The 26,877-nt window shown below is 45.5% G+C and overlaps 1 protein-coding gene across 1 annotated transcript in view; it reads left to right on the plus strand.

The window, feature by feature from the left end:
- brinp2 (bone morphogenetic protein/retinoic acid inducible neural-specific 2) overlaps positions 1 to 22,649 on the plus strand; it is a gene marked incomplete at its 5' end in the record, with an annotated part of 64,944 nt that extends 42,295 nt beyond the window's left edge. The window contains one exon of the mRNA XM_085978000.1: positions 18,901 to 22,649. Within this exon, the coding sequence (XP_085834126.1) occupies positions 18,901 to 20,023 (1,123 nt within the window). The remainder of the gene's footprint in view (positions 1 to 18,900) is intronic.
- Positions 22,650 to 26,877: the final 4,228 nt, after the last annotated feature.

Below are 26,877 nucleotides of genomic sequence, written 5' to 3' on the forward strand. Positions count from 1 at the left end.
TTGGATGATGCCACTAAGGGGCAACATGTAGATGAGAAATAGTAGGGAACCAAGGATAGATCCTTGGGGGACACCAGTGGTAACAATGCGGGAGCAGGAAGAGAAATTGTTGCAGGTGATTCTCTTGCTACAATTAGATAGATAAGAATGGAACCAGGCGAGTGCAGTCCCACCCAGCTGAACGACGGCAGAGAGGCGTTGAAGAAGGATGGAGTGAACTACCGTGTCAAAGGCTGCAGACAAGTCAAGAAGGACGAGAAGGGATCGTTTACCTTTCACAGTCTCAAAGGATGCTATTTGTAACTTTGATGAGAGCCGTTTCAGTATTGTGGCAAGGGCAAAAACCTGATTGGAGGGATTCAAACATGGAATTGTGGGAAAGATGGGCATGGATTTGGCAGGCGACAACATCTTGAAGGATTTTGGAGAGGAAAGAGAGGTTGGTGATGGGGCGGTAGTTTGCAAGGATGGTGGGATCAAGGGTTTTTTTTTGAGGAGAAGGGTGATAATGGCAGATTTGAGGGAGAGGGGGTCAGTACCTGAGGAGAGAGAACCGTTAACAATGTCAGTTAACATGGGAGCCAGAAAAGGAAGTTGGGTTGTCAGCAGTTTGGTGGGAATAGGGTCGAGGGATCAGGAGGTGGGTCTCATGGACAAGATGAGCGCGGAGGGGTCATGAGGGGAAATCGGAGAGAAACTGGAGAAAGATGAGAGTTCAGGGCTAGTGCAGGGGGGAACCTTAGAGGAAGTTTGGCCCAGTGGGCTGGGGAAGTAAGGGAGGTGGCAGAGGCAGCTGAACGGATGGTCTCAATCTTAGAGTTAAAGAAGTCCATGAGCTCCTCACACTTGTTATCGGAGGTGAGGGTGAAGGAGACGGGGAGAGGGGTTTAAGAAGACGGTTAGCAGTAGAGAATGGGAGCTGGGGTTTATCTTTGCATTCCAGAATGATTCTGGAATAGTGAGTAGTTTTGGCAGACGAGAGCAGGACCCGATAATGCTTTATGTGGTCCAGCCAGATCTGGCGTTGAATGGCTAAACCAGTTGTCCGCCATATCCATTCAAGTCTGCATCTCTTGGACTTAAGGGAGCGAGGATGAGAGCTGTACCAGAGGAAACGGCCAGGGTGAGAGAGAGTAATTGTTTTAGTAGGGACTAGGGCATCAAAGGTGGTGGTGAGGGTGTGGTTTAGCAGATCGTTCGCTGCAGAAATGTCATGGTGAATGGAGGGCCAAAGACTGGACAGTTGGGATTTCATAGGTGCAGTTGTAAGAGAGTTGGGAGAGGGTTTTTCCAGGGGCGGACACAGAAGTAAGTAGGGTTGGGGGGCGGGGTGGTGGAAGGTGGATGTGGGTGGAGAGCGATACGAGGAGTGGTCAGAGATGGCCTTATCTGTGATTGACATGATGGGAGTAGCAAGACCACGAGAGATGGCAAGGTCGAGGGGGTTGGGGAGTTTACATGGCAGGAGAGATTAAGGGAGGATAGGAGGCTAGTGAACTCAGAGGAGAGAGAGCATGATGAATTGAAATGGAGGTTGAAATCACCGAGGATGAGAAGTCATTCGGTGCAGAGGCTGAGGGAGGAGAGCAGTGAAGATATCTCAGTAGTAAAATTTTTCTGGTACTTGGGTGGATAGAGAACAAGAAATTTAAATGAGGGGTGAATAAGGTGAGATGCTCAAAGGAGGAGAAACTGCTGGATGAATAAGGGGACAGGCCAAGGTGTGATTTGGTGATGAGAGCCCCACCACCACCACGGCGGTCTGAATGGGGCAAGTGGTGGAAGGTATAGCCAGGTGGGGAGGCTCCATTTAAGGGTAAAGTGTCATCACCCCTCAGCCAAGTTTCTGTCAGGGCCATTGATATACATCATATACATTGGTAACTATTATTAACAATAGTTACAATATATTGAGACACTTACGGTAAAATGAATTACCGGAGAATTCACCGTGTCACAGGTTTTGAGCTCGAGGGGTTGGGCTTGTCAAATTCTGAAGTATCTATTCTAACAGCCCTCTTTTTATACCTTTCGTTCACTCTGGCTACATGGGAATCTGCATGTTTCAAAGTATTTCCTCATCCAATTATCTGGACTACACTTTTAACAGTTCCCATAACTTGACTTGTTGAATCTCTTATCAGCAAAGACTGTCCCTGCACAATAACATGTTATTGGTGGAACAGGCTCGATGAGCTGAATGGCCTACTCCTTTTCCGATATTCGTATTGTTATCAACTAAAGCTCTCTGAGTGGAATTCTTTTTAATTTAAACTGTCCTTACTTAACAGTCAAAAGCTAAAAGTTAAAAATTAACCGTTTCCTTTCAGTTGGGGCAATACAATGGAATTTGCAGTTACAATTCAGTCAATGAAAATTTTCAAAAGCACAATTTGATCTCCAGTAGCTCAGTAATTACACTGCTTAAAGTGGAACTGAACCATACAGGCCAAGAATGTATGGGGTTTGACCCATGGTATGTGTGGATTTTGCTGACCTCACTTGGGTTTTGCTGACCTCACTTGGGTTGGCAATGGAGGGAGGGGTTGTTGTAATTAGCCTCAGTGCTCACTGTGTTCGGTGGTGGAAAAATTAGCCAGGGCTCTCGCACCCGATATCGCTATCCAAGGGCATCTGCCGGAAAGTGCGAGTGGGGGGCCTTCCATGGTCAATCACCACCTCAGCTCACTCATGAAGAGCTGTCACCTTGGTGAGATAGCCGAGGGTGGTTTAACTCCTGAAGAACCATATGCCAGTCAAGTGTCAGCAGCTCCAAGAGAGGAGCCGAGAACATGGGAAAATAGTGTCTTGAGTTGGCACCATTGCTGAGTTCATAGAATTACATAGAATTTACAGCACAGAAACTGGCCATTCGGCCCAAATGGTCTGTGCCTGTGTTTATGCGCCACACGAGCCTCCTCCCACCGCACTTCATCTCACCCTATCAGCATATCCTTCTATTCCTTTCTCCCTCATGTATTTATCTAGCTTCCCCTTAAATGCATCTATTCTATTCACCTCAACTACTCCTTGTGGTAGCGAGTTCCATATTCTAACCACTCCCTGGGTAAAGAAGTTTCACCTGAATTCCTTATTGGATTTATTAGTGACTATCTTATATTTCTGACCTCTAGTTTTGAATTCCCCAACAAGCAGAAATATGTTCCCTACGTCTACCCTATTAAAGCCTTTGATAATTTAAAAACCTCTATCGGGTCACCCCTCAGCTTTCTCTTTTCTAGGGAAAAGAGCCCCAGGGTGTTCAGTCTTTCCTGATAGTTGTACCTTCTCGGGTCTGGTGTCATTCTTATAAATCATTTTTTCACTTTCTCCAATGCCTCTATATCCTTTTTGTAATATGGGCAAGGTATCATGTCCTGGCACCCATTGTCAGTAGACAATGTCCACAGCAGCCTGCCCTCAATGCTCATTTTGAAGGTTAGAAGCAGAGATCGAAGTAATGCATAGCACTGAGGTCCTGTGTGCTTTATGAAGGTTGTGTCGGAAAGAGCCATCTTGATCAGACACAAAACTTGTTTTGCCACAGATTTACATCCCTGGGCTGGGGAATTCACTTGAACAATCACTACAACATTAAAGAGGTCACCATTCGCCACCTCTGAACCCCACTTCACATTGAGTGGGACCGTTAAGGGAGGCCTCCTACTGTGTTGCTTTGCACCAAAGCAAAGTGGTTCTGGCCTCGCATCAGTGCAAAAAAATGCGTGTGAACTGAATTTAATACAGGCAGTGTGAGGCCAGTCCAGCTGGCCATCCCTGATATCACAACTGGCCTCGGCTCAGCACGTTCCCAGCAGCTCCAGGGTCAATTTTGATCTGAGTCTCTGCTCAACACTCTGCGGATATTGAAATTTAACCTTGCAATTTTGACACTGATGAAGGCGCCGCTCACAGAAAGTAACACGGAGCTGGCGTGATGGGAAATCCCCTTCCAACCCAGCAACAGAACCCAGGTCTGCCACTCCCATGTCACTCCAAGTAGGTACCTGTAAGGAAACGTCGTATCTAGAGAATGATTGCTCAGTAATTGAGCAATGCAGTTGGTATTCCTTGTCTGTAGTCACAGATCAGTCAGTAATACAGTAAGTGCCAGTATTCTATGGAAACACTCCCTACCTATTCACTATTGGGTAGTACAGTGAGTCTATTCCCTGTTGACTGATTGCTGGGCTGTACAGTTATAATTGTAGTCAGACTAATTACTGCGTGGTGGTTAAAAAATAAACATAGTTTTCTGTAAAAACTCTGCTTATTGTTGAATAATTAATTCTGTTTGTACTAATTCCTGGAGCCAGCCTTCCCTTCCCATTGATTGTGATGTACGACCGCACGCCCTCTTTAAATCTCCCAGCTGAAAGCGGAGAGGCTGCCTTTTATCCGCCCAATGGTACATTTTGCTCCCTAACCGCTGCTTGATATTTCCGATTGTCTCAATAGATACCATCTCCTGAAAATGTAGAACTGAGTTTTATTTGAGTTCTCTCTGGCTAGGGATTTCATGCAGGGGAAAACAAGTGACAATTACCAGGTTTTAAATACTTGTAAAGGATGGTGAGACATTGTGGAAAAACCCACATAAAACTGTTAACTTGTGTGAGGAAGGTGTGAGGGAGGGAACCAGTAACCATGCTCCAGAGGGCTGTGCGTGTGGTGATAGGATTGAATCCACCTGGCATTGTATGAAGGGTGTATGCATCTAATTCTGTCCTTATGATATTAAAGTGAATTGAGAAGTGAGTGAATAACCTGATTTAATTATGTATAGAAAAATAGCATAAGAAAAAGTTTAAGAATGAGGAAAAAAACCCCATCAGGCTCATCCGGTACTTCAGCTCACGAAGCCCAGCAGATGTAGCCCGTTAACCAGCAGACACTGATCCCAGTGATTCCCCACTCCCCATCTCCCCCAGTTTATCACTGGCCCCAGTGATTCCCCACTCCCCACCTCCCCCAGTTTATGATTGATCCCAGTGATTCCCCACTCCCCACCTCCCCCAGTTTATGACTGATCCCAGTGATTCCCCGCTCCCCACCTCCCCCAGTTTATGACTGGCCCCAGTGATTCCCCACTCCCCACCTCCCCAGTTTATGACTGATCCCAGTGATTCCCCACTCACCACCTCCCCAGTTTATGACTGATCCCAGTGATTCCCCACTCACCACCTCCCCCAGTTTATGACTGATCCCAGTGATTCCCCACTCCCCACCTCCCCCATTTTATGACTGGCCCCAGTGATTCCCCACTCCCCACCTCCCCCAGTTTATGACTGGTCCCAGTGATTCCCCATTCCCCACCTCCCCCACTTTATGACTGGCCCCAGTGATTCCCCACTCCCCACCTCCCCCAGTTTATGACTGGTCCCAGTGATTCCCCATTCCCCACCTCCCCCACTTTATGATTGCCCCGAGCCCCACATTCTATGCAAGATTCCTTCGGATTTTAGTTTTATTTAGAGCCTTTCAGGCAGAATTATATTAAAGGGATTTCCAGTATCTACTTCATTTCTAAGGTGTTGAGATTTGTCTAGCAGAACTTTCCTCTGCTGACTGCCTGTCAACGGTTAGTTACTAAGCTATCACTCTACATTTGTTGGAGGCTTTTCACTATTTTTGATGTCGAGCCAATGGCCCTGCACTTGCCTGGGTCACACATGTTTCTTATGTAGATGCAGGTGCTACAATTGATTGCTTCAACCCTGCGGAACCTCTCCACTACTGAATGAACCTTTCATTTACTCTCGCTAGTGCCCTCCATGGTCTCCTTCAGTGCCTGGCCCAGGCAGTACTAATCTTCATCTGATCAAGTGCGCTGTCCTCACCGATTTCAAAGTATTCTCAGGATTCTCCCTGTCTTATAATAATTGGATTTTCTTCCCTAGTGAACATTTTCAGAAAGTAATAGCTAAGTAATTCTAATGATTTGCCTTAATTCTCAATTATTCCACTGCTTTTATCTTTGAATGATCTGACAGCCTCCCTAACCACTTATTTGCTATGAGACTGAGAAATGTTCATTACTGTGCTAAGCGCTCCTCACTACATTCCTCCCCGAATACATTTTTAAAAAACGTGTTAACATTTTATTATGCTCCTTTACTTTTCCCTGCAGGCATTACATAGTGGGCCAGCATATGCTGTCAAAATAACGGTGAGGCTAATGGCTTATGCGTAAATGGTACAGCAACTTCAGGCAAGGAGATGAGGCGCGGTAAAATGCTATTATCCAAAAGTTGCTGTCCGATTTGTGCCGAAAATGGCATCTCGCTGTCTGCGTCAACTTGTGAAATGCATTGAATGGCGTGAAGTTGCTGTATGTGCCCAGTAGATACAAACTGAACTTGCCACAGATAATTAAGGCTAGTAATTAGTCACCTAAGTACCTTTTTAACGACATGATAAGTGCTAATGACTGCCTATCAACCTCTCTGGCAGTGAAAATTAACTATTTACAAATGTGGAATCTCATTCCTTCAGGTTTTTAATTTTTCGGGTAGATTTTTTAAATGTCAAATTTAAAGTTTTTTTCTCTCTCTTTCTCTCTCTCTTAATACAATCTTTATTTCCCTCGTTATTTCTCAATCTACCTGATTTGACATTAAATTCACTCCCTTTAATTCACTCTCCTCAGTGCTGTTTATTTTCCAATCCTTAAATCTGATTGGTTAAGGAGATATCCCATTGGTTGCTCTGTGCACTCAGGACCCTGACACCCTGTTTTCCTTGCTCCGCCATTATCAGCTCGCACTTTCAGCAACTTTATGTGCAAAAGTTTTTGTAATCTGAGGAGTGCAGGGGCATATCTAACTAATGGCAGATGCCATTAGATGCTCTGCTACAGCAAGATCTGGCCCAGTACGGTTTTTCTTCTCTTCTCTTCATTTTAATTTCTCTCATCCATCCATTTCGGCGATTCTGGGCAGGACTTTCTGTGGCAGTGAAAACCTGGATAAAGGGCGGACCAGGATTCTCCCCTCACCCTCCAACGCCCCACCCCCAACTGAACGAGAAGTGTGCTAGCCCTGCCAAATTTGCTGAAACCCATATTCATGCTTTTGTTACCTCCAGACTCGACTATTTCAATCCTCTCCCGGCCAGCCTCCCACCTTTCACCCTCCATAAACTTGAGCTCATCCAAAACACTGCTGCCCGTATCCTAACTTGCACCAAGTCCCATTCACCCATTACCCCCGTGCCCTCTGACCTACATTGGCTCATGGTCCAGCTATGCCTCAGTTTTAAAATTCTCATCCTCATGTTCAAATCTCTTCGTGGCCTCGCCCCTACCTACTCTCTAATTTCCTCCAGCCCTACATCCCTCTGAGATCTCTGCGCTCCTCTCATTCTGGCCTCTTTCACATCCCTGATTTTCATCTCTCCACTATTGGTGGCCGTGCCTCTAGCTGCCTCGGCTCTAAGCTCTGGAATTCCCTCCGTAAACTCCACCTCTCTATCCCTCTCCTCATTTAAGTCGCTTCTTAAAAACTACCCCATTGACCAACCTTTTGGTCACCTGTCCTAATAATGTGGCTCAATGTCAAATTTTGTCTGATAATGCTCATGGGAAGCACCTTGGAACTTTTTTTAACTGCATTAAAGGTGCTATATGAATGCAAGTTGTTGTTGTTCAGCCTAATTTTAACATCCTTGGTGAGCTCTCGGATATTGTGCCATCTCTGACTGGAAGTTTGCTATTTAGGGGATGCGAATTTGAGTCCTTATGCAGGATTTAAAGGCCTGTAACAGTGTAAAGTGGCTGCACCATCAATTTTATTTTTGCCATTACTACCTCCACTTACTTGCCTCAAGAGGGCCGGTAAGGCCTGCACCAGGACAGGGAGCCCCGTTGCTCATTCCACCCCTCCAACACCACTCCCCCCCCCCCCCCGACCCCCCTCCCCGTTCAGCAAAGAAGCAATGGGCATGCTTCTCCCTGAAGTAAGGCAGTGCAGGCTGCATTGTTTGGGTCAGAGAGATGCAGGCCCAAGGGTGAGGACCACAGTGCAGCAGCAATACCAGTAGGGGGCAAGACAGAGATTGGCAGCAGTATCATGGTGACTCAGTGGTGCAAACATTTTAATGACCTTACCAGGCTAGGCCAGGTAAGAGGAATCAGCAGAATGCACTGCAAGGAGAAAGCAGCCCATAATAACAGGGTGAGAAAAGCCACAGGTGAGGATCTCTGACCACTGCCCTCTAACGCATAATGAAGGTACAGCCTTTGGAATCCTGGGAGGTTGGGCGAGGGCTTCTGAGATGGCGATAAACACAGGGGCAGCTGCCAGGAAAGTAAGTGAGTGTGTGAGTGCAGGTGGATAAAACTATTAAAAAAAAAAAAAAACAACAGCAGTTTGGATTTATAAATGGGAGCTTAGAGTACAAAAGCAAAAGGGTAAGGATAAATTTGTACATGGCAATAGCTAGGCCGCTGTGTGTAGTTTTGGGCACTCCATTATAGGAAGGACATTAAAGTCACAGCGAGCATGCAATGCAGATTGACCCAGGGCAGGATGAAAAGAGACTTGAGTTGCTGGGACTAAATCCACTGGAGCACAGAAGGCAAAAGGAGAACTATTAGAGATTTTTAAGATCATGAAAGGTTTTGATGGAGTGAATGGGAAAAGACTATTTCCTCTGGTTGAGGTGTCAATGACCAGGGGTCATCAATTTAAAATTGTGACAGAGAAAGAGTGGAGAGAGGTGAGGCATAATTTCTTTACACAGAGAGTTGTTGGAGCATGGAATGCTGTGCCACAGGGAACGGTTGAGGCAGAGACCATTGCATCTTTTAAAGGAAAATTGAGTAAATATTTGAAGCAGAGAAAGATACAGGGCATTGGGGGAGAGAGCAGGGCAGTGGGATTAATTTGGATCACTCTAGCAAAGAGCTGACACATTCATCATGAGCTTGAATGGCTTCTTTCTGTAGTGTAGATTGCTGTGTGTCTGTGGGAAGCTTAATGTTTATTTTGATCATTTAATTTTTGGTATATTGTTTTTCAATATCTCATTGCTTTTTTTTTTGGCTGCTTGCTCACTTGACGGCCTGTAACCCAGTGCTCAGTCGCACTCTGCCCATGGTGGCTGTTCTCCTATCTGAGTGCTCCCTTCTGCTAGTCTATACTCTCTGTAATCCCTTTAATTATACACTACAGTTTTATTTCACAGCTAGATTGTAAATAACTATACACTTGGATTATATTCATTGTAAAGTCATGCTATTTTAAATTTAATGAGTTGCCGTTTATCACCTTTACTTCAAATAGTGCTGTTCTGCATTATATACTCTACAATACCACCATTCTGGTTATAAGCACGATAATCTTCTGCATGATTTCAACTAAACAAAATTTAACCAGCGATCTGAATATTGTACAGCTGTCCTGTCACTTTATTTATATCAATCACTTCCTTATTGTTCTATTCCTGGCCCTTTGATATGCCAAGAATAAAATTCCGACTTTTATTTTAGTCCCAATTGAGGAGGAGCAATTTACCACGGGAGAGGAAGAGTGCCCAGATACGGCTTTGTCTCACTGACTATTCGGTCTCATTGTTCAGGGCCTGTTGTCATGGCCTCTTCCAAAATTTCCAAATCACCACCTGATTCTGTAAAGGACGGGGCTCCTTCACCGGCTCACCATCCCTGAAATGTACCGACCAGCACATTCCCTGGATTCACTATTCGCTCATCTCAGCCGGGCTGCCAAAGTTAGTCTCAGTGCCCTGGGCCAGGGAAAGGAAAACTGGCCAAGGTTCCCACTCCAGAGCACTACACATTAACCTCTGCTTAAAATGCCTTCGCATGGATGTCAGACAAGAACAGGCTCAGGATTGGTTTTGCTGTTCCCATGGTTGCATAGTTTGCTGGCAGTCATGCATGTGTGTTTGTGTGAGAGGGAATGGACTTGTATGTGTGTGGATGTGCGCATGTACTGGTGCGTGCGGATGGCAAGGGCATGTGTGAGACAGAGAGGGCAGGAGCGTTTGTGTATTTGCATGTAGGTGCATATGTGAAAGCGCAAGTCTGTGCGCATGTAGGTATGAATTTTGGTGCGTATATTGGAGAGAGTATGGGTGAGTGAGAGAATGGTGCATGTGAGGGGGAGATTGTGGGTGTGTTTGAGGGGGTCCATGTGCAAGTGTGTATGTGTATGAGCGAGAGTATAGTTTTGATTTTCCTCTTCGTTGTGCTTGGCGAACATTCTGTTACCTCAAGTCTCTGCCTCCTTCCTGTTACTGGATGAAACATCTAGTATGCCCAGGCCTTGTGTCACAATGTGAAAGGTGTTGCACGTTGGGGCATTCATGGTGGCCCACCTCACTATCAATGTGACCCACCTCACTATCAATGTGACCCACCTCACTTTCCAAAGATTTTGCTCATTGGGCAATAAATACAAGGGTAGCTGAAGAACTCTGGAGGTGGGGATTGCGTTGGGAATCTCTTCAGACCTACAGGTCTGTGGGGGGCCCTGGGGCTTCCCATAGATAATAGAAGATAAAAAAGTACTTATAGTTTTCAAGTCCCCCCCCCACCCCAGGACACATTTCTGCTGAAGTGCTGGGATCAGCAGGAAGCAACAAGAGCAAAACCGTACAGCTCAGGCCAAGAAAATGGGGCATCCAGCCACTCTCAGGCACATTGCACCTCCAGTACACTGCACCTGTCTAGTGTCCAGCAGGGGACCTGGAGAGGAAAATGTGTGTGTATCTGTGTGTGCTGTGCGTGTATGCCTGAGTGTGTGTATGCGTATGTGTGTTTGAATGTTTGAGTGTGTATATGTGTGTATGTGAGCGCGTATGTCTGAGTGTGTGTGTGTCTGTGCATGTGTGTGTCTGCATCTGTTTGTGTCTGTGCATGTGTGTTGGAGTTTTAGGCTCACATCCATTGTTCTGCTATCAACAAGGGCCAGAACAGCCGCTTGCCTGCTGAAATATCTCTGATGCTGGTCGCTGGCCAATATACTCCCCTAGCAACAATTATGCTCTCCTCCTCCACCCCCTCCCCCACCCTACTTACAAAGGTCAAATGCTAAAGGCAGCATGTACTCGCCTCCAGCGATCCCATCTTACAGGCTGCATCATGATGACCCCTGTCAAGTTGCTGACTTTTAACTCCATGCAGCGTCTGCCTGTTTGGCCTTGCATTGATGAGTGGTGTACAGGTTGAACGTAGGAGCACGGGTCCCTCCAAATTTTTGAAGCCCACCACTTCCAAGGAAATCGCTGGAGGAGGTGAGCGTGCATTGCCATTAGCACTCACCTCTGGAGCTTGGATATCATACCTGCTATGAAAGACTCTCCTTCTCTTGAATAGCTTATGGTAACTTCCTACTTACTGAGCACTGAGGCATGTTGGAAGGGGTCATTTGTGGAGAAAGGGTTTCTCTCTGCTCATAAAGTTGATGACTTCAGTCCTGGGTACCAGGTCAACTTTGATTCTTTTCACCGGGTGTCAGCATCAAGCAGAGGTTAGACTTACATCTGCTACATCCAGACTAAAGCTTCATGTACCCTGTCTTATTGAGCACATCCAAGGCAGGTATAGCATGGGGCGGATGCATGGTAAATCTGCCTCTACCAGCCCAACAACGCACCTGATAGCCCCAAAACAGGGAAGAGCACAGCTTATTCTAACAACCTGACATTTCCATTCCCAGCACCAGCCACCCTCATCACCTCTCTCAGCAAGATTATTGATTCCATGCCATTTATACAGTCTATCAAGGGCTGTTTTATTTCTGCTGTGGCCTACAAAATGGGTTGTTACACCAAGCCTATTTAAAACACAGCCTCCGCAGCTGTCAAAGACGCTTTTACCTTTCCTTAATATTGTTCCAGTCTCGCTCTCGCTTCTTTTACATTTCCATTGAGTGCCAGTCTCTGCATTGCAGTCCATCCCACAGCTGTAAGGATCGGGATCCTACTGCAGTATCATGTTGGGATGTGGCTCTGACTCTTGGATTCAAAAAAAGGCAGGAAGCGGTCACCTTTAAATAGTGCCCCCCCAGTCCCTTCCCAACTGCAAAACGCTTCCCTCAACCTGTCATTGCTAAGGGCAGGGGGTGCCACTCAATATCTGGGATGGGGCGCTACCGGGGTGTTGCACGCTCGACTGACGTCACAATCTGTGGAGATCGTGGTGGTAGTGTTTAGTGCCGCTGCAAAATGTCTGGTCAATTTCGCGAGTGGCACAAACATCGCCGCGCCTGGGCACTAGTTGCAAAACCCAAAGCAACCAAATTTTTCCCCCCTAGAAACCAAAAATATAACAAGTAGTTAGCATGGATTCCAAAAGGGAAGGTCATGCTTGACCAAACATATTGAATTCTTTGAAGAAGTAACAGAAAGAGTAGACAAGGGTAATGCAGTAGATGTAATATATTTGAATTTTCAAAAAGGCCTTCAATAAGGTATCGCATAATAAACTCGTGACTGATGTCAGAACATGTGGAGTTAGGACAAGTAGCAGAATGGATGGCAAGCTGGCTACAAAACAGAAAACAGAGCGTAGGGGTTAAGGGTAGTTACTCATTCTAGCAAAAGGTAGGAAATGGTTTTCCACAGAGATCGATGCTGGGATTACTGTTGTTCACCATTTACATAAACGATTTGGACTTGGGAATTGGAAGTACAATATCAAAATTTGTGGATGACGTCAAATTAGGGTTATTGTTAATACTGGCGAATGTGCAACAAAATACAAAATGACATTAATAAACTTGCAGAATGGATGTGTAATTGGCAAATTAATTTCAGTATAGATAAGTCTGGCACAGGCACGATGGGCCGAATGGCCTCCTTCTGTGTTCTATGAGTCTAAATGTGAAGTGGTGCATTTTGGTAGGAAGAATAGGGAGGTCACATACTCCTTGGAAAATAAGAGTTTAAATGGGGAGGAACAAAGTGATCTAAGGGCACAGATGTACCAATCACTAAACATAGCAATGCAGGTTAATAAGGCCAGGCCATTAAAAATAGCAAATCAAGGAGTGGGGTTCATTTTTAGAGGGATAGAATTGAAAAGCATAAAAGTTATGTTAAACTTGTAAAGAACATTGGTTAGGCTACACTTGGAGTACGGTGTACAGTTCTAATTTCCATATTACAAAAAGGATATAGAGGCACTGGAGAACGTGCAAAAAACATTTGCAAGGATGATACCAGAACTATATTACCCTGGTGCTGGGGCAGTGCTACAGTCTGAGCTGCCTGTACCCTGGTGCTGGGGCTGTGCTACAGTCTGAACTGCCTGTACCCTGGTGCTGGGGCTGTGCTACAGTCTGAACTGCCTGTACCCTGGTGCTGGGGCTGTGCTACAGTCTGAACTGACAGTACTCTATTGTTAAGAAGCACTGAGGCCACTGCTTCATATCTGAGCACAGTTACAGGAGGTCAGAGAGTTTTATTTAACAGTTGTAACATTTCAGAAGTAGTTAAATTACAGACAACTTAGATGTTCTGCACTGCAGCAACTGCAGCCCCATGTTTCTCAGACACTAAACAAACTGTGTTGATAAATAGTCCTTGCAAAGAATTGTATTTCATCATCAGTGAGTTCTAAGAGCACATTAGTGCTGAACTCCATCCTCATGTTCAAATGATTGTCACAAAAAGTACCTGGTTATTTTCCGCAGTGCAGGGCACCACTGATTAAAATGGGCTGTGACGCACTTTGGAAATTCAGCTGTGGGTCTGGGATCAGCTCTGAGCCCGTTTCATTTTAGGGATTGAAGAGAATGAGGGCGATTTGTGCGGTGGCTGCAGGATATATTGAATACTTCTGCATGGTGTGTGTGTGTGTGTGTTAGAGACATATTGCAACACTTAGAGCAGCTTCAGAGAGGAATGAATTTGAGTGAGATTGTTGGACTCTTTAACCCTCTACAGCACAACGTTCACCTCCTTGGCCAGCTGGGTTTGAAATCTCTGTTTCCATGCTGATGCAGTCATTTCTGGCTGATTATTCTGCATATTGAGCAGGGGGCTGGTGGGGAGGGGGTGGGGGGTGTTGCGGGGGGGGGGATAAAATACTAGATTTCACTCTCCCCTCTTTCAACAACAACCTGTATTTATATAGCGCCTTTAACGTAGTAAACCATCCCAAGGTGCTTCACAGGAACCTTATAACACAAATTTGACAGAGCCACATAAGGAAATGTTAGGGCAGATGACCAAAAGCTTGGTCAAAGAGGTCGGTTTTAAGGAGAGTCTTAAAGGAGAGAGAGGCGGAGAGGTTTAGGGAGGGAATTCCAGAGCTTAGGGCCTTGGCAGCTGAAGGCATGGCTGCCAATGGTGGAGTGGTTTCAGATGCTGACTCTGCCTGGGCAATAGTTCCACAGAAGCGTAAACAGTGGCTCCAGGAATTTCCTTGGGGATTCTCCCAATCAGACATTTTAACATGGGCGCAACCCCCCGAACGGACCAGGAATTCTGCCAAACCTCTGCTGAAGCGACAGTGGCCGATCAGGAGAACACCTGAGGAAATTCCCAGCATGTCGACGACCATTTTACCACAGGAGCATCACAGCCAATCCCGATCCTGCCATTGCCTGACATGCATGGCCACTTTATGCAGAGGTTCCTGTGTAGTGATCTGGAGTGGGAAACCTTGGCCAGTTTTCCTTTCCCTGTCCCAGGGCACTGAGGCTAACTGTGACAGCCTGGCTGAGATGAGCAAAGAGTGAATACAGAGAACATCATGGTTGGTGTGGCTCAGGGATGGTGAGCAGGTGGAGGAGCCCCGCCATGTACAAAATCAGGTGGTGGTTTAGAAAGTTTGGGAGAGGCCGTGGGAACAGGCCCTGAACAGCGAGACCCAGTAGTCCTGGTGCTGCGTATCTTTGCACACACGCACACAGGTTGTCTTATTCTATTGCACGTGGTGTGAGCGCACATATGTTTGTGACCATGCATATGTTTACCGGTCATCCAACTCCCATGGGTGGTGAGAGCGTGTGGATTAATCTTAACCACTGGTTTATTTTGTGCTTTCGGCCACTCTAGGAGTTGAGTGAAGAACTGAGCCACAGTAATCCGGTTATTTTTCCCTGTTAATTGTCTTCACCTCCCACTCCTTCCCTCTCCTCCTGCATTGACTCCTGGCTGTGCTTGGTTCCAAGGTTAAGAGATAGCTTCGGCTACCACAGTCAAGTAGCCACAGAAACATAGGAACAGGAGTAGGCCATTCAGCCCATCGACCCTGTTCCGCCATTCAGTTAGACAATGGCTGATTTGTATCTTAGCTCCATCTACCCGCCTTGGTTCCATTACCATTAATACCCTTGCCTAATAAAAATGTATCAATCTCAGTTTGGAAATTTTCAATTGACCCTCAGCCTCAACAGCTGTTTGCGGGGATGCGGGGTGGATGTTCCCGATGATGGGTGAAACTAGAACTAGGGGGCATAGTCTTAGAATAAGGGGCTGCTCTTTCAAAACTGAGATGAGGAGGAACTACTTCACTCAGAGGGTGGTAGGTCCATGGAATATGCTGCCCCAAAAAGCTGTAGAAGCTACATCATTACATAAATTTAAAACAGAAATAGACAGTTTCCTAGAAGTAAAGGGAATTAAGGGTTACGGGGAGCAGGCAGGAATTTGGACATGAGTCTAGGTTCGGATCAGACATGGCCCTGTGGGTAGCGGAGCGGGCCCAGGGGCCGTGTAGCCTGATCCTGCTCCTATTTCGTGTGTCTAATTCTGTAAGATTCAGGAGATGGTTCTGTGATAGTAGATTGGCGGTTAGGATCAGATCAGCCATGATCTTATTGAATGATGGAGCAGGCTCGAGGGGCCGATTGGCCTACTCCTGCTCCTATTTCTTATGTTCTTATGTTCTTATATCATTTATGTGTGGCCCTGGATATTGAATGTCAGCAGGCCATTCAAACGCTGGGGCATCACAGCTGAGCCCGGTCCCATCCTCCCCCAGCATCTGCACACATCCACTTGCAGCAAAGGATTTCTGTATAGAGGACAGGAGCAGGAACTCGGCGGGGTGCTGAGGCCAACTTTAGCACTCCCTCCAGCTGATCTCAGTGAACTCCGCTCAGACCAGGGATTGAGTCTGGGGCCTTCCTCATCTCAACGGCACTGCTATTTACTGAATAAAATTTTTAAATTCTCATCCTTGTGTTCAAATCCTTCCATGGCCTCACTTGGCCTCACTCCTCCCGATCTCTGCCTCGTCCTCCAGCCCTACAACTCTCCAAGATCGCTGCGTTCCTCCAATTCAGGCCTCTTGAGCATCCCTGATTTTCATCATTCCACCATTGGCGGCCGTGCCTTCAGCTGCCTAGGCCCTAAGCTCTCGAATTCCCTTCTTAAACCTCACCACCTCCCTCTCCTCCTTTAAGACATTCCTTAAAACCTACCTCTTTGACCAAGCTTTTGGTCACCTGTCCTAATGGGCCAGAAATTCCAGGCCAGAAGCGTGAGTACGGTCGGGTTACTCACGCATCTGGCCGTTGGAAATGCCGGCGTTCAGCAGGAACAGCGCATGCGGGGAGCGCCGGCATTTCCAGACCCGAGGTCTATTCACAGCGCGTGCGACTGCACAGGCAGCGCTTGCGCAGTGAACTTTGTAGATTTCACTGATGGATTCAGTGAGGGTAAGTCCCTAGAACTTACACGTGAAAAAAGCAAGTGTAAAGTTGTTCATTGGCTGGGGAAGGAGATATATTTTATGGAGGAGCTTATGAAATGCAATATTTAGGTTTGGGAAAGGGAGGGAAGTTATTTTAAGAAATTTTAAGTAAGTTTTAAACTTTAATTTTTTTTTTTTTTTTAAACGGGTTTTCAGAACGGTAGGTAGAAGGAGCAATTGTGGCTGTGTGAATGGAATGTGAGAATGAGTTATGTATGTATGTCCACATATATTCCTTTACGTATATGTATGTATGTTTTATATTCCTTTACAAATGTGTATGAATGTATATTTTTAATTATGATTTTCCAATAAGTTACTTTCTCTGAAAGTCATAATTAAATAATACATTCATACACATAAGTAAAGGAATATATACATAACACGCAAAGGAATATATACAGACATACATACTTTCAGAAGCTCCACGATAAGAAATATCTTCCTCCGCAGCCTCTGGAGCAACTGTACCCATGCTTTTTTCATGTGTAAGTTGTAATGACTGGACCTCACTGAAAGCATTAATGAAAGTGGCGAATTATACTGCGCACGCGCTGCCTGTGCAGTCGCACGCGTTCTGCCTCTGAACCCCTTCGTTCAGAGGACAGGAAATGCCGGTTTTCCCCACATGCACTGTGCATGCTGAAAACCGGCATTTCATCCGGCCAGATGCGTAAGTACCCCGACCGTACTAGCGCATTTGGAAGGGAATTACTGGGCCAACATTTTACATGTCAATAAAATAAAAAATTTAACAATTGCACGACTTGCCCCCTCGCATCTGCGACTGAGGGTCCAAGGAGGTGCATTGCGCAAGAGGTCATCATCGTACGTATCCTCACACTGTTCCCTTTGGGGAACTGTATGAAGTGGTGGAAGGATTTATGGCCGTGATTAACGCTCATTCCGTGACCGTAACCATCTTTGAACCAGCCATTAGGGTGGTTAGTCCTATGGCGGGAGGGTTTTACGGGCTCCCACAACCCATCTGAGGGGGGGGGGCCACCAACACCCACGGACGCAAGTATCCCGCTGGATGTCCACCCAGAATTTAAAGTTGGAGCTCCGACTCCACTTGCCGGGACTGTCTGGAGTGGGGTTCAAAACCCTACTCCTTCTGGCCCAGCGGCGGGGATGCTTACTGCTACGCAAAAGGCCCACTCCGCACAAAAGGTGACACCCATACGTTTCCTGCGCCTTTTCCCTCCCCGTGACTGGAGCCCTATGCTGCCATTTCACGTTGCTAATTGGATTGAGCCTTTGTCATAGCGGTAGGATCCCCGCCGCTGGGCCAGATCAGGGTAGGGTTTCGAACCCCGCTCCAGACAGTCCCGGCAAGTGGAGTCGGAGCTCCGGCTCTAAATTCTGGGTTGACATCCAGTGGGATATTTGCGTCCGTGGGTGTGGGTGGCCCCCCCTCCTTGTATAGCTTGTGGGAGCCCGTAAAACCCTCCCGCCATAGGACTAACCGCCCTAATGGCTGGTTCAAATATGGTTACGGTCACGGAATGAGCGTTAATCATGGCCATAAATCCTTCCACCACTTCATACAGTTCCCCAAAGGGAACAGTGTGAAGACACGTATGACGACGACATTGCTAAATAAATAAATGGAATTTAAAAAATTATTTTAGGGCTTTTAAAAGTCTTTAAATTGCTTTAATTCTCTTTAAAACTACTTCAGATTACTCAAAATAATGTAAACATTTTAAAAAGTTTATAAAAGTTACCAAAATCTTCAAAAAACTTCCAAAAACCTATTTAAACTGCTGCTTTGCATGTAAAAATCCTTAGCAGCTTGACAGAAACATTGGGGGCGTGTCCAGTGAAACTGAGACCTCAAGGGGCGTGTCTCACTTACACTGCACGCTCCTGCCTTCGCGCTGGCTGCACTCCTGGGCGGCGTGACGTCATACGCTGCCCGGGAAAGTGCTTTCTATTTCTGCAAGTTCAGGCGTCCCAGAAGCTGATCGGCACGAGCGTGGGGTAAGTGCAAATACGGGGCTTGCACGCGCTGCAAGCCCCGTTCTGGAATTTCTGGGCCAATATCTCTTTATGTGGCTCGGTGTCAAATTTTGTCTGATAACACTCCTGGGAAGCACATGGGATGTTTTACACCATTAAAGGTGCGATATAAATGCAAGCTGTTTGAGCCTTTGGGGGAGAAGCAATCCAGTGTCTTTATTTCCACCTTAATAAGATGGTCATTTGGTTTTGTTTTTCTCTTGAAGGGCTATGACCTACTGGCTCAATCGCATTCAGTCTTTCTTGTACTGCACTGACAATGGCCTGGCTGGAATATTTTCGGAGGAGACCCGAAGCTGCACCTGTCCCTACGACCAGGTGACCTGCCAGAAGGCCATTCCGTGCCTGGTCGGCGAGGGGACTTCCTGCGTGATGTGCGCGGCTGACAACCGCACGCGCTGCGGGGGCTGCAACGTGGGCTACATGCTGGGCCAAGGGGTCTGCCGGCCAGAGGTCGCTGACCCCACCGAGCAGTACATTGGCTTCGAGACCGAGCAGGACCTGCGGGACATGGAGATAAGGTACCTGCTGCAGAAACGTGACAGCAAGATAATCGTGCCGGCCATCTTCATCAGCAATGACATGCGCCTCAATAGTTGGTTCGATCCCTCCTGGAGGAAGCGCATGCTACTTACCCTGAAGAGCAACAAGTACAAGACCAACTTTGTTCATATGATCTTAGGCATGACAATACAAATCTGTTTGACTAAAAACAGTACCTTGGAGCCAGTGCTGGCTATCTACGTGAATCCTTTTGGAGGCAGTCACTCGGAGAGCTGGTTCATGCCGGTAAATGAGGACAGCTACCCCGACTGGGAGAGGACTAAAGTGGATGTGCCTCTTCAGTGTTACAACTGGACCCTGATGCTGGGCAACAAGTGGAAGACATTTTTTGAAACGGTCCACATCTACTTGAGGAGCCGAATCAAGTCAAACGGCCTGAACGGCAACGATACCTTGTACTACGAGCCGCTGGAGTTCATCGACCCCTCTAGGAACCTGGGCTACATGAAGATCAGCAACGCCCAGGTATTTGGTTACAGCATGCACTTTGACCCGGACGCCATTCGGGACCTGATCCTGCAGCTGGACTACCCATACACCCAGGGGTCGCAGGATTCCGCCCTGCTGCAGCTGCTGGAGATACGGGACCGCGTGAACCGGCTCTCCCCCTATGGTCACCAGCGCCTGGACCTTTTCACCTGCCTGCTCCGCCATCGCCTGAAGCTGTCCACCAGTGAGGTGGTCAGAATTCAAGCGTCTCTTCAGGCCTTCAACGCCAAACTCATCAACTCTATTGAAAATGAAACCACCAAATTATGCAGTTAACCGTAGACAACATTCCCAGCACAACACAAGAGCCTACCAGAGTTAATAATGGGGACTTTATTTTTGGTGTTGCTTTGTGTGAAGTTTGTTTGATTTAACTCTGGATTTCCCCCTTCGACAAGCACCTGTCTTTATTCTGTATGTTAGTGTTGGGGAAGCACCAACACACAGGAGCAAACAAATGGCCAGAGGCCATAACCAACTTCCTCAGCGTATGCCTGAATATCCAACCAACATGGCCGTCCTATGTTATTTCCAGGACACTGGTGACGTAAGCGGAAATATTACACCATGCTCCCTCCCAGTTGGGAACAATGAACAGTTATTGAACAGTAGCCTGGATTGGGAGTAATGCATTGTGTCCGTTTTTTTTTTTAACAATGGGGTGCTTAGAAATAACACTTGATCTAACTGACCCATGTTCCTGTAGCAAACACCAGCACAGAAAAAAAATGGTGTGAGCTGTGACATTTTCTTTATCATTGTATAATTATTTTAATAATTGGTGTTGAGGGACTAATATTTTTCAATGGCATTGTTTTTACTGTATATGAAACCCCCAGTGTGCTGTGGTTGCTCAGTCATGTTTCCTTTTTCCCGATGAGGCCAATTGTGATGCGAAGAGCTCTGGATTCAAACACATTACTTTGGGCAGGGTGGGGGTCCTGAGGCGTGTGGAGCTGTTGACTGGCTCAGGCCGTTTGTCATCTGGGCAATTGTAGATCATTTTGGGGAAACAATGTGCACTAACTATTCCCTGCACTGCTAATGCTGGCCTCAGGTTATAAATACGAAGCAAAATAACAAAAAGTGATAACTGGTTAACTGCACAAGTTGAATCTTGCAGGTGGTGAAGAGAGTTTAGGAGTCAATGGAATGCAAATGGCCACTGTTCAAAGCAGGGAGAGATGCATATAGTGCATTGCTGTACCTTATTAACAGCATCAACCTCCCATAGAATGATGGCACACAAAGAGGCCATTCAGCCCATCGTGCCTGTGCCGGCTCTTTGGTAGAGCTATCCAATTAGTCCCACTCCCCTGCTCTTTCCCCATAGCCCTGTAAATTTTTCCTTTTATAAGTACATATCCAATTCTCTTTTCAGGCAGTGCATTCCAGATCATAACAACTCACTGTATTAAAATAAAAGATTCTATTCATCTACCCATGATTCTTTTGCCAATTATCTTAACATTTATCTTACTCAGACTAGTAAAGGCTTCAATCAGTTCGTGAAGGCAAATTTCAGCGGGGCAAAAGACCCTTAGATGATTTTTTTTCCTTTTCTGGCAGAGGCGGGATTGGAGGCAATGCAGGAAGCTGGGATGTTAACTCGCCTGCATTGATATGATCTGATGTTCAAATGGGCTGTCTTGGAGATAAGTTTTCTTTGTTTAAAAAAAAAGGAATGGGACACACGCGCACACACTCAGGCCCCCAGTTGATACTGGCTGTCGTGGCACTCTGGAGCAACCTGACAGAATGTATCTGAATCAAAAGGAGGAATCGAACAAATCCTTTATCTTTTGTTGTTGCTATGCTGTGTTTTCCCTGATCCAAAGAGCAAACTTTACTACTTGATTAAAGAGTAAGTGGGGTTTTTATTCTGTTGTTGCTGTTGTTGTGTGGCACTGGGAACGGCCCGCTTTCAGTCACAGTCAAATCCGTCTGCAAATCGAGGACATTACCAGGCTCCTGAACTTGAATGGAGGGTGATGACAGAAGTGGAAATGAATTAAAAGCAGCAGCAGATTAAAGCCACAGAACAGTTACAGAATAGGAGAGAAGGACTGATGGGATGGGGCGGATCATGAGGTGATGTAAATTGTGTGACAGTGCAGCAGGGTTTAATGGTGGCCCATTGCGCCTACTGGGTGAAAAGGTTCAAGGGTGGTTTGCTTGGTCAATAATGGCTGCTGTAAAGGGGCAATGTCTAAATGAAAATACAGTGTTTGCAAACATGAATCACAACCAAATGGATGATGACAGAACTCATTCTGCTGGTTCAGTTTCAAAGCTGTACTCCATCTCCCTCCTGCTCCCTCCCCCCAAAATAAAATTGCCAAACACTTTTGTCACATAGACAGTGCGCCTTTAACCTGAACTAAACTTTATTTCAATCTCAATAAAATGGCTTCTATTATGATAGAGATCAGGATTATGCATGTGGTAATGAGTAGCAACTGGCCTATCGCTCTGAGGTTCTGTGCTAATTAGATGATTTTGATGTACAATGCTGTCACACTATGTCACTACATTTTACAATGTGCACTCTCTCTGGTGTCAGGGCCCTAAATCTCCAAAACGTTCCTTTGAAAGTAAGGACAATTCAAGGATTTGTGGAACTTGGAATATGGAAATCTCCTAAAAAGGAAAGCCGCTTTCACTCAAGGTGAAAAATTATTTGTATCTTTGTTTAAGGGTAGAAACATTGTCAGGTGGCTGTTTAAAGGTGCGGTGCGCTGCCATTTTGTATATTTCTAATGACAGATTCTGGCTCCATTGTAAATTAATGACAGTGTACAGAAACTCATCTGTATTTGTTTTATTGCTGGTATTATCTAGGGTTTGGGCATTTACTTTTTGGTTATTAAATCTGGATGAAAAGTCCACATTTGGAACCCTGGGGAATGTGTTGTGTGTCTGTGTCTCCTTGTGTCCTGGTACGATTGTTCAGCTTATCCATGGCTCTTTCAGAGAAAGGGTTACTGCCAGTAAGATCTGCACACACAAAGATCAAATACTGTACAGTATACTCTATCCTGATAGTGTACAGTATAGTATATCTCTATAATGTGCAATATATGGTGTTTATCGAGCCATAAAAGATAACAGCACAGAAGGAGGCCGTTCAGCCTACTCTGTCTATGCTGGCTCTTTACAATGCAGCACTAATCCCACTGCCCTTCTCGCTTCCCATAGCCCTGTATTCTCCTCTGCTTCAATTTTTTTCCATTTTTGCCTTAACAGATGCAATGGTCTCTGCCTCAACCGTTCCCTGTGGCAAAGCATTACATGCTCTAACAGGAGAATTTTTTCCTAATCTCGCTCCTCACTTTTATAGTAGCAATTTTAAATTGATAACTCCTTGTCACTGACTCCCCAACCACAAGAAATAATCTTTCCCCACTCAGCCCATCATAACACTTCATAATTTTAAACATCTCTAATCTCTTATCCTACTTTGCTCCAGTGGATACAGTTGAAGTATCTTGTCTCTCCTCAAGTTATATTTTCCAATCTCTGGCATCATCCTAGTGAATCTATACTGTATGTGCTCTTTGGTTTTACTTTCCTGTTAGTTATGGGATACCGAAAACCACATACAGCACTCAGCCTGTGGCCTAACCAATATTTTTTTACAAATTTACTTCTTTACTCTTGTAACCGATACTCCCATTTTAAAACCCAAAATGCTTTTGGAACTTTTTATGGATTTATCTGCCTGCACTCTCACTTTCAGGGAATTATGTATTGGAACCTGATGCCTTTCTATTTATCCACTCCATTCAGCCTCTTTCCATTGACTGTAATACCTCACACTTATCCACGTTAAGTTGCAACTGCCACCCGTGTGCTTATTCCACTAACCTGTCTGTCTTCCTGAAGTCTTTTACAGTCTTTTTCACTGTACTACTTTTATGTCACCTGCCAATTTTGAGATTACATATGGTGCCAGTGGTGGCTCAGTGGGTAGCACTCTTGCCTTTAAGTCAGAAGGTTGTGGGTTCAGGTCCCACGCCAGAGACTTGAGCACAAAATCTAGGCTGACACTTCATTCAGTGCGATACTGAGAGAGCGCTGTACTGTTGGGGGGTGCTGTATTTTGGGTGATATTGTGGCCCCATCTGCATTCTCAGGTAGATGCAAAAGGTCCCATGGCACTATTCGAAGAAGAGCTGGAGAGTTCTCCCCAGTGTCCTGGCTAATATTTATCCCTCAACCAACATCACTAAAAAACATTACCTGGTTATTATGACATTGCTGTTTGTGTGACTTTGATGTGTGCAAATTGGCTGCTGTGTTTCCTACATTACAACGTGACTACACCAAAAATACTTCATTGGCTGTAAAGTGCTTTGGGACATCCTGAGGTCATGAAAGGCACTATATAAATGCAAGTCTTTCTTTAGATGTGCAAATCATCCGTATATACCGAGAACAACAATGGACCCAGTCACCCAGCACTGGGGTCACCACCTCCAATCATCCTTCAACCTGAGCAACACCCATTTAACACCAACTCTGTTTCCTGTCTGTCAACCAACTTTCTAACCAGGCTGCTACATTACTTATGCCTGAATTTTCCTAACAAGTCTTCTGTGAGACATCTTATCAAATGCCTTCTGAAAATGTATATTCCCTGAAGCTACTGCATTCCCATTATAAATCCAATCAGTCACTTTGAAAAACGGTATTAATTTGTCACACACAATCTCCCTCTAACAAATCCATGATGGCTATACTTGACAAATAAATTACTCAATACTCACTAATTTTATCTCAAATTATGGATTTGGCCCCAATCTTATCTCAGAGGCGGAGAGGGAGCGGTGGGAGGTGGGTGCAGTTTTGAAGTCAGGAAATCCAGAAGAACAGGTATTGCTCAGGTCCTGCCGAGTTTAACAGCAGGGGAGATCAGAGGCTGGAACAGGGGGGAGTTCAGAGGCCAGAGAGGAGATCGGAGGCTAAAGGGAAGATCGGAACGGTCAGGTGGAGATCTGTAGGGATTGCGGGGGGAGGGGCTTTGTGAAGCAGGTAAGCTAGATCCAGCAGGAAAAGCACTTACCTCCTGGATTCGGCAGTCCGCGCCTCCCTTTAGCTGCCGGGTTTCCTGAGGCCCAGCCAGGGTTAAATTTAAAATGGTGGTTAAATGTGAGGCAGGCAGCCTCGTTATAATATTTCAATGGAGAATGCAACCCAAACCCACCCATTTTGGGGGATACGATTCCCCCCATAAGCGGTTGCCTCCAACTGAAATGAAGCTTATTAGTCTACCATTATCTGGTTGATCCTTCTCTACCTGGATGAACAAAGGTTTGACATTGGCAGGCTACTCTCCTGTCCAATTACACAAATTTGCACATTTGAGGAGGATTGAAAAATTGTGGCCAGAGTTGCTGCTTTCCCTGCTCTGACATCTTTCCTCTGCTTTGAGTACAGCCAAAAGGGCCCAGTCACTTATCTGGAGCACTGCTAATTTTTTTCAGAACCAATTCCTTCTGTACATTTATCGCTAACAGTTTTTCCATATCATCCTCCCAGTAATCCTATATTCTCACTTCAGCTATCCTTTGTAATGTACATACAAAGTATTACTTTGATATCTCTGTCATACCTTCATCCTCCATAATTAGACTCCCTGCTTTAACCCGGAGTGGTGCTACCCTCTTATGCTTAGAAAAGCCCTTACGATTTCCTTTTATATTAGCCGCTATTTTTCTGTCATTTTTTCTTTTGGCCCTTGTAATCTCCTTTTACACCGCCTATATTTCTTTTTATATTTCTAATTTTCTGCAGTATTGTTAGCACTAACTTAATCATACAATTCCCTTTCAAGTTTCACTTTAGTTTTACCCTCTTTCGTTACCCACAGAGCTCTATTTTTTGATGCATTCCCATTTTGTCTGATAGGAATATATATTTATCTTGTTCATCTCATATTTGAAGATTTCCCACTGCTGATCTGTCAACCCGTTTCCTGATTTTTCTTCCCAGTTAATTTGGGCCAGATCCCGTCTTATCTCACTGAACTTCGCCTCTTCACTCCCGCATCGTTACCTCTGGTGTCCCCCAAGGATCTATCCTTGGCCCCCTCCTATTTCTCTGGAAGAGGCAAAGTTCAGTGAGATAAGATGGGATCTGGTCCAAATTAACTGGGAAGAAAAATCAGGAAACGGGTTGACAGATCAGCAATGGGAAATCTTCAAATATGAGATGAACAAGATAAATATATATTCCTATCAGACAAAATGGGGATGCATCAAAAAATAGACATCTGTGGGTAAAGAGAGAGGGTAAAACTAAGGTAAAAATTTAACGCAGAAAAGTGTGAAGTGATACATTTTGGAAGAAAGAATGAAGAGAGGAAATATAAACTAAAGGGTACAATCCTAAAGGGGGTGCATGAACAGAGAGAGCTGGGGGTATAAGTGCACAAATCATTGAAGGTGGCAGGTAAGGATGAGAAAGCAGTTAAAAAAGCTTACGGGATCCTGGGCTTCATGAATAGAGGAATAGAGTACAAAAGCATGGAAATTATGATGAACCTTTATAAAACATTGGTTTGGTCTCAACTGGAGTATTGTGTCCAATTCTGGGCACCACACTTTAAGAAGGACGTGAAGGCCTTAGCGAGGGTGCAGAAAAGATTTACGAGAATGATCCCAGGGATGAGGGACTTCAGTTACGTGGGTAGACTGGAGAAGCTGGGGTTGTTCTCCTACGAGGAGAGAAGGTTGAGAGGAGATGTGATCGAGGTGTTCAAAATCATGCGGGGTCTGGACAGAGTAGATAGAGAGCAACCGTATCCATTGGCAGAAGGGTCAAGAACCAGAGGACACAGATTTAAGGTGATTGGCAGAATAACCAAAGGCGACATGAGGAAATACTTTTAACTCAGTTGGTGGTGGAGGCAGACTCTATCACAGCTTTTAAAAGGCAGTTGGATAAGTACCTGAAGGAAAAACAATTGCAGGGCTACGGGGAAAAGGCGGGGAAGTGGGATTAGCTGAAGTGCTCTTGCAGAGAACTGGAACGGGCTGAATGGCCTTCTTCCATGCTGTAATCATTCTATCTACATGCTGCTCCTCGGCGAAATCATCTGAAAACATGCTGTCAGTTTCCATATGTAC

This window comes from Somniosus microcephalus, chromosome 3, assembly GCF_052327205.1.
Source record: "Somniosus microcephalus isolate GS21.2 chromosome 3, FLI_Smic_1.0, whole genome shotgun sequence".
Taxonomy (NCBI): Eukaryota; Metazoa; Chordata; class Chondrichthyes; order Squaliformes; family Somniosidae; genus Somniosus; species Somniosus microcephalus.